The 13,434-nt window shown below is 39.5% G+C and overlaps 1 protein-coding gene across 4 annotated transcripts in view; it reads right to left on the bottom strand.

The window, feature by feature from the left end:
• Nucleotides 1-13,434, bottom strand: part of CBL (Cbl proto-oncogene) — an 85,701-nt gene that overhangs the window by 39,424 nt on the left and 32,843 nt on the right. The window contains exon 1 of one of the 4 annotated variants that reach the window (XM_040483296.1): nt 6,492-6,936. The exons of the other annotated variants lie outside the window; for them this stretch is intronic. Coding sequence (XP_040339230.1) covers nt 6,492-6,559 — 68 coding nt within the window. The 5' untranslated portion in view covers nt 6,560-6,936. Of the gene's footprint in view, nt 1-6,491; nt 6,937-13,434 lie in introns of those variants that run through there. 4 annotated transcript variants of the gene reach the window in all.

Genomic DNA, 13,434 nt, shown 5'->3' with positions numbered 1-13,434 from the left:
CCAACTGAGCCACCCAGGCACCCCATTATTACACTGTACGTTAACCAACTGGAATTAAAAGTAAATACAGTAACAAAAACAGACTTCAGTCTCCAGTCTCCTCCTGTGAAGGTGAATCATGCCACATATGTAACTGCCTTTTTAAGGAGGGGAAAAAACAATTTCCACACTGCCAGGGGGACAAAACCCAAGCTCAATTTTGATTTGAAGACTTTCCGCTGACTTGAATCTAAGCTACCTCTCTAACTAATTTCTTACTTCTTCACGAGTATGTTCTAGCCAAACTGAATACGTCATCTTTTCTCATACATACTACCCTTGTTCACTTTCCCACCTGTAAGCCTCTGCTTATCAGTTTCCCTAGTCTGAAATAAGACGCAGCTTAAATGTCATTTCCTAAGAAGCCAGCTAGAAGTAATGAACCACTCAAATACCCACAGCACGTTCACCGCAGCTCTCATGTCATCTGAACCCCTCTTGTACTATCGTTATCTATGTACACGAGAGCTAAATGCATTTCTAACGGGTATTCACATCCCTTTGGGCAGCTGCCACCATTTCTAACCTTCGTTATACCTTCAGAAAACACTGCCTGCTAGTGCTAGGCTCTATGGATGGATGCAGCTATGAACAAAACAAAATCTGGCTTTTCGGCATTCCTGTTCCCATGGGAGAGCATCAGGTGGTGGGAGAAAGGTGCTTTGAAGAAAAACAATGCAGCCTATGAGAAGAGAGTCATGGAGAGTTGCTGTTTTAGAGAGGGTCGTCTTAGGAACCTCTCTTTTGAGAGTTGACTTCTAAGCCAAGTCTGAAGCAGGGGCAAGAAGGGAGTCAGGGATGACTGAGCTGTGTTGGCATCTTTTCAAAGAATGTTCCAGTGAGATCTACCAAGGGTCCAGCACGATGCTGGATCAGAGATACAATATACACACCAAAATCATAATGAGCAGAAAGCTATTTTAATTTGTGAAGCCACAAAAAAAAAAAAAAAAAAAAGAGAAAGAAAAGAAAAGAAAGTTATTGACCACAAGGATGTAATGGCACCAGGCACCTAAGAGCAGCTCAAAGTGCTGACTGAAATAGTTACTGAAAATCAATCTGAGACACTTTCCTACTCAAGGATGCATCCCCAAAAAGCCAACTTACATTTCTGAAAACCACCAGAGTTGTGCACCATAAGCATCATACTTCTTAAAAGGAAATTAAATATCTATAAAAGCCCACGGGTCACAGCATTTTGTAACTGATCTGAGTTGAAATTCTGTTCAATAACATTTTAAGGCCGCTGGCTTATGGTTGAGTGCTGTGTATAAGGCTGAGTTTAATCAGCAGAATCCGTCTAAACATGTAATCTTAGAACCACGAGGCGTGATGGATATTTAGCTTATTACGAGGTAAGCAATACTTTTCAAAATTCTGTCAGCAGTTACTTCAATTCATACAATATGTTCTAACAATTCTCCAAAGAGCCACAAAGGAACACAACTGTTCTATTTTTTTTATAAATACCCTGAAGACAAAACTTTTCTTAAGTTCCAGCAGTAGCAAGTAATACAGGTTTTACTTTAACTCATGAGGTATTTGAAGGAAGTCATTTTTTTTTAATGTTTATTTTTGAGAGCGAGACAGGGAGCAAGTGGGGGAGGGGCAGAGAGAGAGAGAGAGAAAGGGAGAGAGGGAGAGAGAGAGAGAGAGAGAGAGAGACAGACAGAAAGACAGAGAATCCCAAGCAGGGTCCAGGCTCCAAGTTGTCAGCACAGAGCCCGAAGCGGGACTCGAACTCACAAACCATGAGACCATGACCCGAGCCGAAGTTGGATGCTCAACCAACTGAGCCACCCAGGTGCTCCCATTTTTATTACCTTTGACACCAAACATCTACACCTAAGTAACCACAAATTCTACCCTCTAGCTTCCCTCCTCCTCTTCTCTTACCTCACAACTTCCCCATAATAATCGAATGCTGACTCAGTATACAGTGTCAGTTGTTTTCAAAGTTCAGACCAGTGTCAGCTCTTTCCCCCTAACTCAGGTCCTACTCTACAAGCCAACATACCTTTGTACCTGAGGCCTAAAATAATGGTTACATTTTCTGTGTATAGTTTCAGTTAATAAGGAACTAAGATTTCTATGTCACCAATACATAGCTATATTAAAGATTAAAGAAGCGGGGCACCTGGGTGGCTCAGTTGGTTAAGCGTCCGACTTCAGCTCAGGTCATGATCTCGCGGTCCGTGAGTTCGAGCCCCGCGTCAGGCTCTGGGCTGATGGCTCAGAGCCTGAAGCCTGCTTCCGATTCTGTGTCTCCCTCTGTCTCTGCCCCTCCCCCATTCATGCTCTGTCTCTCTCTGTCCCCAAAATAAATAAACATTTTTTAAAAAATTAAAAAAAAAAAGAAAAGGGGCGCCTGGGTGGCGCAGTCGGTTAAGCGTCCGACTTCAGTCAGGTCACGATCTCGCGGTCCATGAGTTCGAGCCCCGCGTCGGGCTCTGGGCTGATGGCTCAGAGCCTGGAGCCTGTTTCCGATTCTGTGTCTCCCTCTCTCTCTGCCCCTCCCCCATTCATGCTCTGTCTCTCTCTGTCCCAAAAATAAATAAACGTTGAAAAAAAAAAAAGATTAAAGAAGCAATATAGCTCCTGCTTTAGCTTCTAAAGTAGAAAGATAAATACAACTTGATAGGAATTGCAATCACCATTTCTATAAACCAAACAGGACAGTGTTGAAAAGTAGCCTTTGTATGAACATGAGATAAACAGAAAACTCTTCAAATGATTCCAACCAATGAACTTACTACACAAAATACTGAAAAACAAGCCATCTTTAGAACTCATGGCCACAAAGTACTTTGCAGAGAAAGAGGAAATGAAAAAAAGAACATGTATGGGGAGATAAATTAACTCTTTATATTAAAATTTATGAACATTTAAGAGGAATACTGAGAATGGTACCACTCTTGCTTTAATGAGAATGCTCCATCCCTTCCAAGTACAGCAACAATTTATTTCATGAAGAAAAGGACTTTTCAGAAATAAGTATTAAGAGATTGAGATCTTTTAGAAAACAATGATGACTTACAATACAGTTAGTCCAATGTATTCATAAAGATATTCTCACTTAGGGTTACATTTCTGAAACTCCATTTTGGGGGCGCCTGGATGCCCCAGTTGGTTAGGTGTCTACTTCAGCTCAGGTCATGATCTCACAGTTCGTGATTTCGAAACCCATGTCGGGCTCTGGACTGCCAGTGTGGAGCCTGCTTGGGATCCTTGCTCCCTTCTATCTGCCCCTCCCCTACTTGTGCTTTCTCTCTCAAAATAAATACATGAACTTAAAGTACGGTCCTTAAAAAAAAAAAACCAAAAAAAAAACCCCTCCATTTTGATAGTAATAAATTCTGTAACTCACAAGCATGGTCTGTCTATTCTTTCTACAAAGGAGTATGTGAAAATATATGTGAGAATAGTTAAAAAGACTAGAGATCTACAATGTATTTCCTGGAGGGGATGCGTGGGTGGATCAGTTGGTTAAGTGACCGACTTTGGCTCAGGTTGGGATCTCGTGGATCGTAAGTTCAAGCCCGTGCTGGGTTTTCTGCTGTCAACACAGAGCCTGTTAATCTAATGTGGTAAGTTAAATATTGTTACCTATTTGGGGGTGCCTGGGTGGCACAGTTGGTTAAGTGTCCAACTCTTGATCTCAGCTCAGGTCATGATCTCATAGTTCATGAGTTCAAGCCCTGCCATCGGGCTCTGTGAGGTTGTTGCAGAGCCTGCTTGGGATTCTGTCTCTCCTTTTCTTTCTGTCCCTTCCCTGCCTGTGTTCTCTCTCTCTCTCTCTCTCTCAAAATAAACTTAAAAAAAATTTTTTTTAAATATTGTTATACATTCTAACATTAGAGACTTGCTAAATGCCAGAATCTGTGAATTATTTTACTCAATTTTCTTTCTGAAGAAATAACACAGGGGTGCCTAGGTGGCTCAGTCTGTTGAGCATCAGACTTCAGCTCAGGTCATGATCTCATAGTCCCTAAGTTCAAGCCCTGCATCAGGCTCTCTGCCGTCAGCACGGAGCCTACTTAGGATCCTCTATCCCCATCGCTCTATCCCCCTTGGTTGCTCTTGCTCTCAAAAATAAATATTAAATGTTAAATAAGTGTTAAAAACATTAAAAAAAAAGGTAACACAGAAACATCAAAAATCATCTCAGCCATTTCAAAATACTGTCTCATGTGAAAATGGTTCAAAGACTCAGAAAGAAGTTTCTTTGATTTTTAAAGCAAAGGAAACAAGACTTTCATAATTAAGTTACTTGAAGAATCTAGGGGACAGGTATAGGAATGGTGTAAAGTTCTTTCAATGTTTCTGTATGAATGAAAATTTTCATAGTAAAACACTGGGGGGAAACCCCAATAATTTAGGCTGAAATGTGTTTTAGTATTTGTGGACCCAATGAACCTGTATTTCCCAGTGGGTAAATTTCAAAGTGATTAACACTTTTAATACAATGATTCATAAATAGCTACACAACATTATACAGTATCATTTTGAAGTTGTAAAACATTCTCCCAAATGAGGTCAATATAACCCATTTTTTGACATTTAGCCATGGTGTGGGCTAAGGACTCCACAGAGATGATGACAAATTAATTATACTGTTGAATAGTGAAATGATCAATGTTTGTAAGTACTTTATGTACTGGTACCATTTCAGTGATAACTATGCTGCTTTCCTAGTCACTGGACTCCAAAAACCTTACATGCAAACACTAATGTCATCCAAAGAATGCTGACTGAGAACATAGTGACATGACATTTATAACTCAATAGCAGCATCCTCTGCTCAGAGTAATCAGCTTTAAAAATAGATACAACGGAACTTCTTTCAACAAGCTTCACAGGAAGTCAATAAAGTACTGTTTAGCTCTTATCTGCTTAAACTGCTTTAAAAAGGGGGGGGGGTGCAAAACCAAAAGCATCACCTACAAAAGGAGTTCTGAACCAGTGTCTCTGAAAATATCAATGACCTTTTTTTTTTTTTATAATACTAAACACACATTAAACGTATCTGTATATTGGCGGTCCTGCCTTTGAGATCCCCAGTTACATGTAACAGACTGCCATCACACAACATTAATCATCCAGAGCATTTTGAACTACCGGTTTCATAGAATTCAAAGCTAAAGGGACACTAATGTAATTCACCAAGTGACTGGGAGGGCAGCAGCCCATGTGAGAATCTCTAATACTCCCCTCACACTTCTAACAAATTAATCTTAAAACTCAGACACAATCTCTTTACTCCCTCCTACACAAAGATTTTCAAAGACTTCCCAATAACCACCAAAAAAGTTCAAACTCCTCAGCTTGTAAATTAAAGCACTTACAAGATGGTCCCAATTCATCCTTCTAAACATATACTACAATATTTTCCCAAACATTCTATACCTTCTGGGGCCCCACACCTTTCTTGATGGTGTTACATCAATACATGCCTCCCTCTAGTTCTAATAGTTCACATTAAGAGCTTATTATGTGTCAGATGCTTTGCTAAACTACATGCATACCTCCTGTGATTCTCACAATGCTTTGAGATAGGAATCATTAATCCTACCTTACAAATGAAGAACAAAGACAGGGATATTAAATGACTCACCCAAGGTCATAGAGCTAGTAATTGGCAGAGCAGGTCGTGAGCCCAAGCTGGTGGGAATGATATATATTTCCTTTCTAATGCCTGTGGTTACTAAAATCCTGCCCAAAGTTCATTCTAAATGCTGTCTCTTTGGTGTATGTATTGGGTGGGGTGGTCATGGGATATTTAACAGCTTTCATTTAATGTCTTACTCTCCAACCCCAGACCCCAAAGCATCTTAATTCTTGGCACAGGCTTCATGGGGCGCCTGGGTGGCTCAGTCTGTTAAGACTCCAACTGTGGCTCAGATCATGATCTCTCAGTTCATGAGTCTGAGCCCCACATCGGGCTCCACACTGGCAGTGTGGAACCTGCTTGAGATTCTCACTCTCTCCTTCTCTGACTCTTCTCTGTTCTCTCTCTCAAAATAAATAAAACCTAAAAAAAATAAAATAAAAAATAAAATACTTAGCACAGGTTCCATCATGTCCTGCTTTGTATCAGCTGTCTCAGTCCCCAACAGAATAACAACTCCTTAGGGACAGGAGCAGGTAAAGGGTCTTACACACTATCTCCTGCAGTAGTGAGCACACTGCCTTGCACTTAACAGGCATTCAATAAATTTGTAGAATGGAATTAGAAAATATAACTTTACCTTTTAAATACACTTTTTATTTTGGAATCTTAGATTTACAGAAAAGTTGCAAAGATAGTACAGAATGTTCCCATATACCCCTCATTCAGTTTCCCTTTCTCCTAATGTTACCACCTCATGTTACTATGGTACATTCATCAAAAGTAACAAACCTTCATCAGTATGGTCCTATTAAGTAAACCCCAGACATTATTCAGGTCTCACCTGTTTCTTCCATTAATGTCCTTATCTGTTTCAGGATCTAATCTAGGATACATAACATTTATCATCATATATCGGCACTCTCCTCTGGTGTGGGATAGTTTCTTAGTCTTTGTTTTCCGTGACCTTAAGAGTTTCAAGGGTTACTGGTCAGGTATTCTGTAGCACATGCCCTCAAGGTGTTTAGCTGATTTTATTCTCATATTTTTGACCGTGCTTGAGTTTACAGAAAGAATGTCATAGAAGTGAGGTGCCCTTCTCATCACAACAGGGGATATGTGAAGCACACATGACATCACTAGTGATGTTAAGCTTGACCATTTGGTTAATGCTGGGAGTGTCTGCTTCTCCACTGTATAGTTATTAGTGGAAAAGATTTACTTTTTCACAGATCTATTCTTTCTTTCCTAACTCATCTGAAACAGTGATCACTTATACTAGAGACAATATTTTAAAATAATTATTTCTGGGGTGCCTGGGTGGCTCAGTCGGTTAAACATCTGACTCTTGGTTTTCGCTCAGGTCATCTCACAGTTTGTGGGATTGAGCCCCATGTTGGGCTCTGTGCTGACAGCATGGAGCCTACTTGAGATTCTCCCTCCCTCCCTCCCTCCCTCCCCCCCCTCTCTCTCTCGCCAAAGCATAAGAGACTCTTAAAAACTGAGAACAAACTGAGGGCTGATGGGGGGGCGGGGGTGGGAGAGAGGGGAAGGTGGCTGATGGATATTGAGGAGGGCACCTGTTGGGATGGGCACTGGGTGTTATATGGAAACCAATTTGACAATAAATTTCATATATTTAAAAAAAGAGAGAGATTCTCTCTCTCAAAAAAATGAATAAACAAATTTCCTAAAGAGTTTAAAAATAAAATCTGACTTCTCTATATTTCAAAATAACCTTTGAATTTATTCAACCAAGTTCTGAAAGGTAACTATATAAGTTATTATATACACTGAAGCATTTGTCTGCAGCTAAAAGCATATTAACCCTGAGAACTGATTACTACTTCTCTATACCAATTCTTTAAAGAATACACAAACACATAAGTAACATAATGCAGAAATCTCCAAAACTTCTCATATCCTCCCACTAACAAATGACAAAACCACCAGGCAATTTTCAGAAAGCTCATTCTGTAAACTTAAAAAATAAATTTAAAAAATATAAGGATATATGGGGCACCTGGGTGGCTCAGTCTGTTAAGCATCTGACTTCAGCTCAGGTCATGATCTCACAGTGAATTCGAGCCCCACTTTGGGCTCTGTGCTGACAGCTCAGAGCCTACAGCCTGCTTTGGATTCTGTGTCTCATTCTCTCTCTGCCCCTCCCCGATTTGTGCTCTGTCTCTCAAAAATAAATAAATGTAAAAAAAAAAATTTTTTTTAATATATGGATACATTATAGACAGAACAAATTATACTGAGGAGATAGCTCTAATAGAATCTAATCAACTATGCAGAAAGTCTATCTGGTTAGCATTAATTATTTACCTCCTGAATATATTAGACATTAGACGTTTAAATACATGGTTTTTCCCAACAAATACAGAGTAGCTACTAAACTTTGCTATCCTCAAAACTTGGGAAAGAACATGGAATTTTCTATAACTATCTGAATCTAATGCTTCTAAGGGATCAAAACTAGAGAAATCTTCATCATTGCCATTCTCTTCAATGTATTTTCCATGAAATATAATCCTCAAGCTCACAATTCTGTATCTCTGTACAACTCTGGTATTAGTATTTTAGCTATTAGTATTACGAATTAGTATTTAGTATACAGTTTATATATGTAAAGGTGTATATATAGTATATATGTAGTATATAGTATTAGCAGTATTTTATCAAACTTAACATACTTTATTAAGAAACCATCAACAAAGACAACTCCTATGACATAGGAAAGAACGTCTTCCTCGACGCTACTGTCTAGTTAGCAAAGCAGACTTGCACACTTAGGAAGACTCTAGTAAGTACTAAAGTCAAGTAAAAACCAAGTGCCATAAGAACATGGGTGGGAGAACCACAAATTAAAACTAGTAAAATTTAGGAGACCTCTTGGGCTTTACAGAATCCATAAAACTTCCAACGATGGGAAAGAAAGGGATTCCAGGCCGAGGGAGTGAACCAAGACTCCACAGAGGAGCTCGGAGACTGGTAAACCCGACCGGGATGGCTGGAGTGTATCACCACCGTGGGAGCCTGCGATAAAACTGAAAATGCGGGCAAAACTCAAAATGGAGATTTAGCAAGCTGGGTGGGAGACAGGACAAATGCAGTGGAAAGTCATTAAAAGTCTGCAATCAGGAGTCATATTTAATGTGTTTTAAGGCCATAAATAACAGCAGCATTGAAGAGTGAATTAGAGGAGAAATGACAAAAGCAGGAACATCAGTTAGGATATACTGCAGTAGAAAGGTAATGGGAGCCTCAACATGGGCAGTAAAATAAGACCGATTTAGGGTGCCTGGCTGGCTCAGTAGGTAGAGGTTGCAACTCTTGATCTTGGGGTCATGAATTCAAGCCCTGTCTTGTGTGGAGATTACTTAAAAAAAAAAAAGGAAATATATATATATACACACACACACACACACACACACACACGTATATGTATGTATTTTTGAAAGACCAATTTGAGAGATACTGCAGAAGTAAAATCAAGAAGAGATGACTGAATAGAAGAGATGGTGAACAGGAAACTCTGAGCCTGAGCAACTGGGATAGGGTTATTCCCATTTTTATAGTAATAAATATACAATATATTAATATTTTATAGTAATAAAAGCTAACACTTTTATTAAAGGCTTTCTATGTGTCAGGCACTTTATGTATCTTACTATTTAGTTAATTCACATTTACAATCCTGCCAGATAGATTGAACCATTATCCCCATTTTACAGATGAAAAACCCAAGGCTGAAAGAAAAAGCCTATAACCAATCCTAGCAGTTCGGGCCTATCACCACGATGTGATACCAATGCTAGGAACAAAGCAGCAGCTACTGGTCTGCTTAGTGAAAAGGGCACATTCTGTGTTCTGACACGTTTAGTGTGAGGTGTCCGAAAGATATTAACATGGCAACATCTAGCCAGCCGCCTGAGAAAGAGGCAGGGAAGCAGATGTGCACAGGATTGTTGACACGACTGGGAATGGAACGGCCTGTCTGCTCCTTCCCTCACACAGGACGATCCAACTGAAATGATGGCGTTTTGAAAAAACATAGAGCGTATGTCTCCCTTTGGGAGGAGTGTGGGGGAAGGTGGGATGAAGTCGGAACATGAGTGGCAGACTTGTTTTATAAAAAGCAGAACAAATCCATGTGGAAGGTTGTCTTGAAACAATGGGCAACCGGTGTCCCAAGTGAGCCACCTTTCTAAGAAAATCATGATTTTCTACTTGTTCTCACATAAGGCAGAAATTAATGCCATCTCTTTGGACCCAGACTTTGTTTCTCAGTATCGTTTATAGACTTGATGAAAATCCATTTAGCATCCTAGCGCATCTCCCTACGTTCTAAAATTTTAGGGGTTCTACCACCCATTCATATTTCCCAACAGGAAAATCATATGGAACCTGTATATTAGAGCCACCATGCAAAAGTAAACCATATTTACCGTGTTCATTAAATTTGGTAAAGTAAGACACATATGATAAAACGTCAACATTGTCAAAGTGCAGAGGTATATTCACAAATGAAGAAAAATAAAGAAAAAAATCACAAACGTGTCTTGAGTAGAATGTAAGATATTTGAAAGCTGAAATCTTAAACCTATCATGATGAATTGGCAAAATAAAATCTTCAGAATGCACCAACTTTTAAAATCTAACACAATTAGACACAAATAAAACTATAGAAGGTATTTTAATAACAGAATACAATGAAATCTATTCCAATAACCTTTACTAATTTACTCATTCCATAAACAGTGAATGCCTACTATATGGAGAGCACTGTTCTTAAACGCGTTAGGTTTAGGGGAAATGGACTTTCATTTCAAACCCTGAGTAAACCACAACCCCTAAACAGAGTAGTCATCAAAAACCCCCTCCCCAGCCCTCAAACACACACATAGTTATGCATGCATGTATGCACAAGCATGCACATTAGACCATAACAGTACTACAGAAGAATTTTTACTGAATATTCCCCACAAAAACTAATTATTTTTGCAAACGGTCACAAATAACAGAAAGAGAATAACTCATTTTGATTACTTCCATAGTCAAAAGACCATGAGAAAAAAATTCTATGCTAGTTTCTCTTACTGACATAGATGAAAAAATTGTAAACGATTGTTAAATAGAATCCAATGAGGCATTTATACATCATTACAAACTAGGGTTGATCCAAGCAATGCAAGGATAGTTTAGCATCACAAATCTATTACCACAATTCACTGTTAACAACTGCATACAGAAATAACAAAAACAAAAAAGGTTCCCTTTATAGAGCCATCTTTTCTTTGAGAGGGAGGGAGTGTACGCATCGGCGGGGGGGGGCCCGCCCCCCCAACGGAGACGGAGAGGGAGGGAGAGAATCTTAAGCAGGCTCCTCCCACCCAGCATGGAACCTGACGCAGGGCTCAATCTCATGACCCCGAGATCGAGATCATGACCAGAACGGAAATCCAGAGCCACATGCCCAACTACCTGAGCCACTCAGGTGCCCCTATAGAGTCATCTTTATCTCCATCACAGTCCAGTTACCACTTTAGTCCCAGCCACCTCACGTAGATAACTGACTCTGGCTCCTGATTGATCATCCTATGCTCTCTGGCAATGAGCTTAGCAATGAGCTAACAAAGACGAAGGGCTCCTCCTTCCCTGACAGGAAGAGTTTCTCCTAAACATCTTCCCAAGGGCTCCCACAGTCTCTAGGTACCAGGCAGCTGGTTCTCAGCAGTTCCTGGAAACAGGTGGTTCCCCAAATCCCACTTTTTACCTTACTCATCACACTCAACCCCGTAAAGAGAGCTCAGGAGTAGGTTGGGGAGGTAGGGTCTCTTTCCTGGAGCTCAGTCACATGCCCCAACCTAAGCACTTCTCTCCACAGGACACCAGGAGAACAGGGGGATCTGTGTACCTGTCATCCTTCCATGCATGAATTCCAGCCTGACATTCATTTGGAGTCTACTGAGAGTCAGGTTTTCAAAAGTGACTTCAGTAGTTTTTGAATTATGAGATTTCTTCTGAAAAAATTATGGTAAAATACACATGACATAAAATTATTTTAACCATTTTCAAGTCTATAATTCAATGGATAGGACATTGAATACTTTTCTCCTTCCCATAATTTGAGGACTATTAATTTTTTTTTAAGAAAGCAAATACTTAGGTCTGTTTTCTGTGTACAGGCATTTTTCTAAGAGTTTTCTAAATATTAACTTATTATAATATGACAGCTAATACAATAGGATATATTATAAATACAATATTTATAATATAATAAAAATTATAATATAACATATTATATAACATATATAATTCATAACATATTATATATTTATTATGATTGTGATATGTAATTATAATATAATTATATATAATATAATATTAACTTAATATAACATGATTATAACATAATATAATCCTATGAGAACACCTTTAAGTGAGATACTGAGGCAAAGAGCAGTAACTTCTCTTAGGCCATTACACACGGATGATGGCAGAGGACTCCAATCTGGGCAATCCAGCTCACACATACCATCAGCCCGCTTAGCACCTAATTCTACTGTGCCAAAACATCACGGCTCAACATGCCATGTTTCCTGATACATTAAGTGTGCCGCTGAGTGGAAATGACTGACAAACTGTGGTATAAAACAGGGCTTAATAATCATTCAGGATCTGCAAGTAAAGATTTAATCTACAAAATCTTGATCCAGTGATTAAAAAGTAAAACAGACAATATTCACACATACACAGGCCTAAAGACCCCTGCGCAAAGTTCGTGTGGAGAATTTAACTCACTGTTAACACAAACAACAATGGAAGATTCTCTCTCCTAAATCCCTTTTCAATCATGCTCTTTGAAATCAGAACAGGAGAATCAAAGAAAAGGATCACTATTATCTGGTTCAACTTCACCAAGATTATACAAGTCAACTATCCTAAGTATAAATAACTGGGGGCAGAGGGAGGCGGCGCCTGGGTGGCTCAGTCGGGGTTGGACGGCCGACTTTGGCTCAGATCATTATCTCCCGGCTGGAGCCCTGAGTCGGGCTCTGTGCTTACAGCTCAGATTCTGGAGCCTGCTTCAGATTCTGTCTCCCTCTCTGCCTCTCCCCCACTTGCAAGAGCTCGCACTCACTTGCGCACGCGCGCTCACTCTCTCTCTTTCTCTCGTTCGCTCTCTCAAAAATAAACATTAAATGTAACTAACTGGGGGAAGAGGCCCTAAGAATAAGAATGGAAACAAGTTAAGAAATACTAACTCTAAGTACTTAAACTTGGATTTCAACCATCTAGGTGTATTTTATTAGACACTAAAGCTGGGTGAGTGTTTTGCATGTAAAAGGAGGTGGGGGAGGGTTTAAACAAAGAGGAAAGAAAAATGCTAACGAAGTCTTCTTACTCCATTTCTTTGGCAAATTTAAAACACTGGATTTAAGCTTTCGGAAAAAACAAAACGAAAAACATGTATTTCAACACACAGTAAGTTTAAGGAGAAAAAGAAGTTGCCAGGATGAGAGTTCACATAGTTAGGTATCCCTAGCAAGCATTTGCTACTTTGTACACAACAGCCTGGCAAAAAAGGCATTCTTGCAGCCAGCTTTTGAGCTTGTTCTTTAAGATGTTCTCATTTAAATGCAGTTGTACACTTCACAAGTATTATGGTTTTAGAGCAAGCCTTGGTTGGCACTATTAGAGCAAAGTGATTAGAAAAAGGCTTTTACACATTCTACTTGACATTCACTGCCTACTTCGCTATAATGTTCTGGTTTCAT

The sequence above is a fragment of the Herpailurus yagouaroundi genome, unplaced genomic scaffold, assembly GCF_014898765.1.
Source record: "Herpailurus yagouaroundi ecotype Mexico unplaced genomic scaffold, PumYag 161, whole genome shotgun sequence".
NCBI lineage: Eukaryota > Metazoa > Chordata > Mammalia > Carnivora > Felidae > Herpailurus > Herpailurus yagouaroundi.
This window is presented reverse-complemented; position numbering and strand designations above follow the sequence as displayed.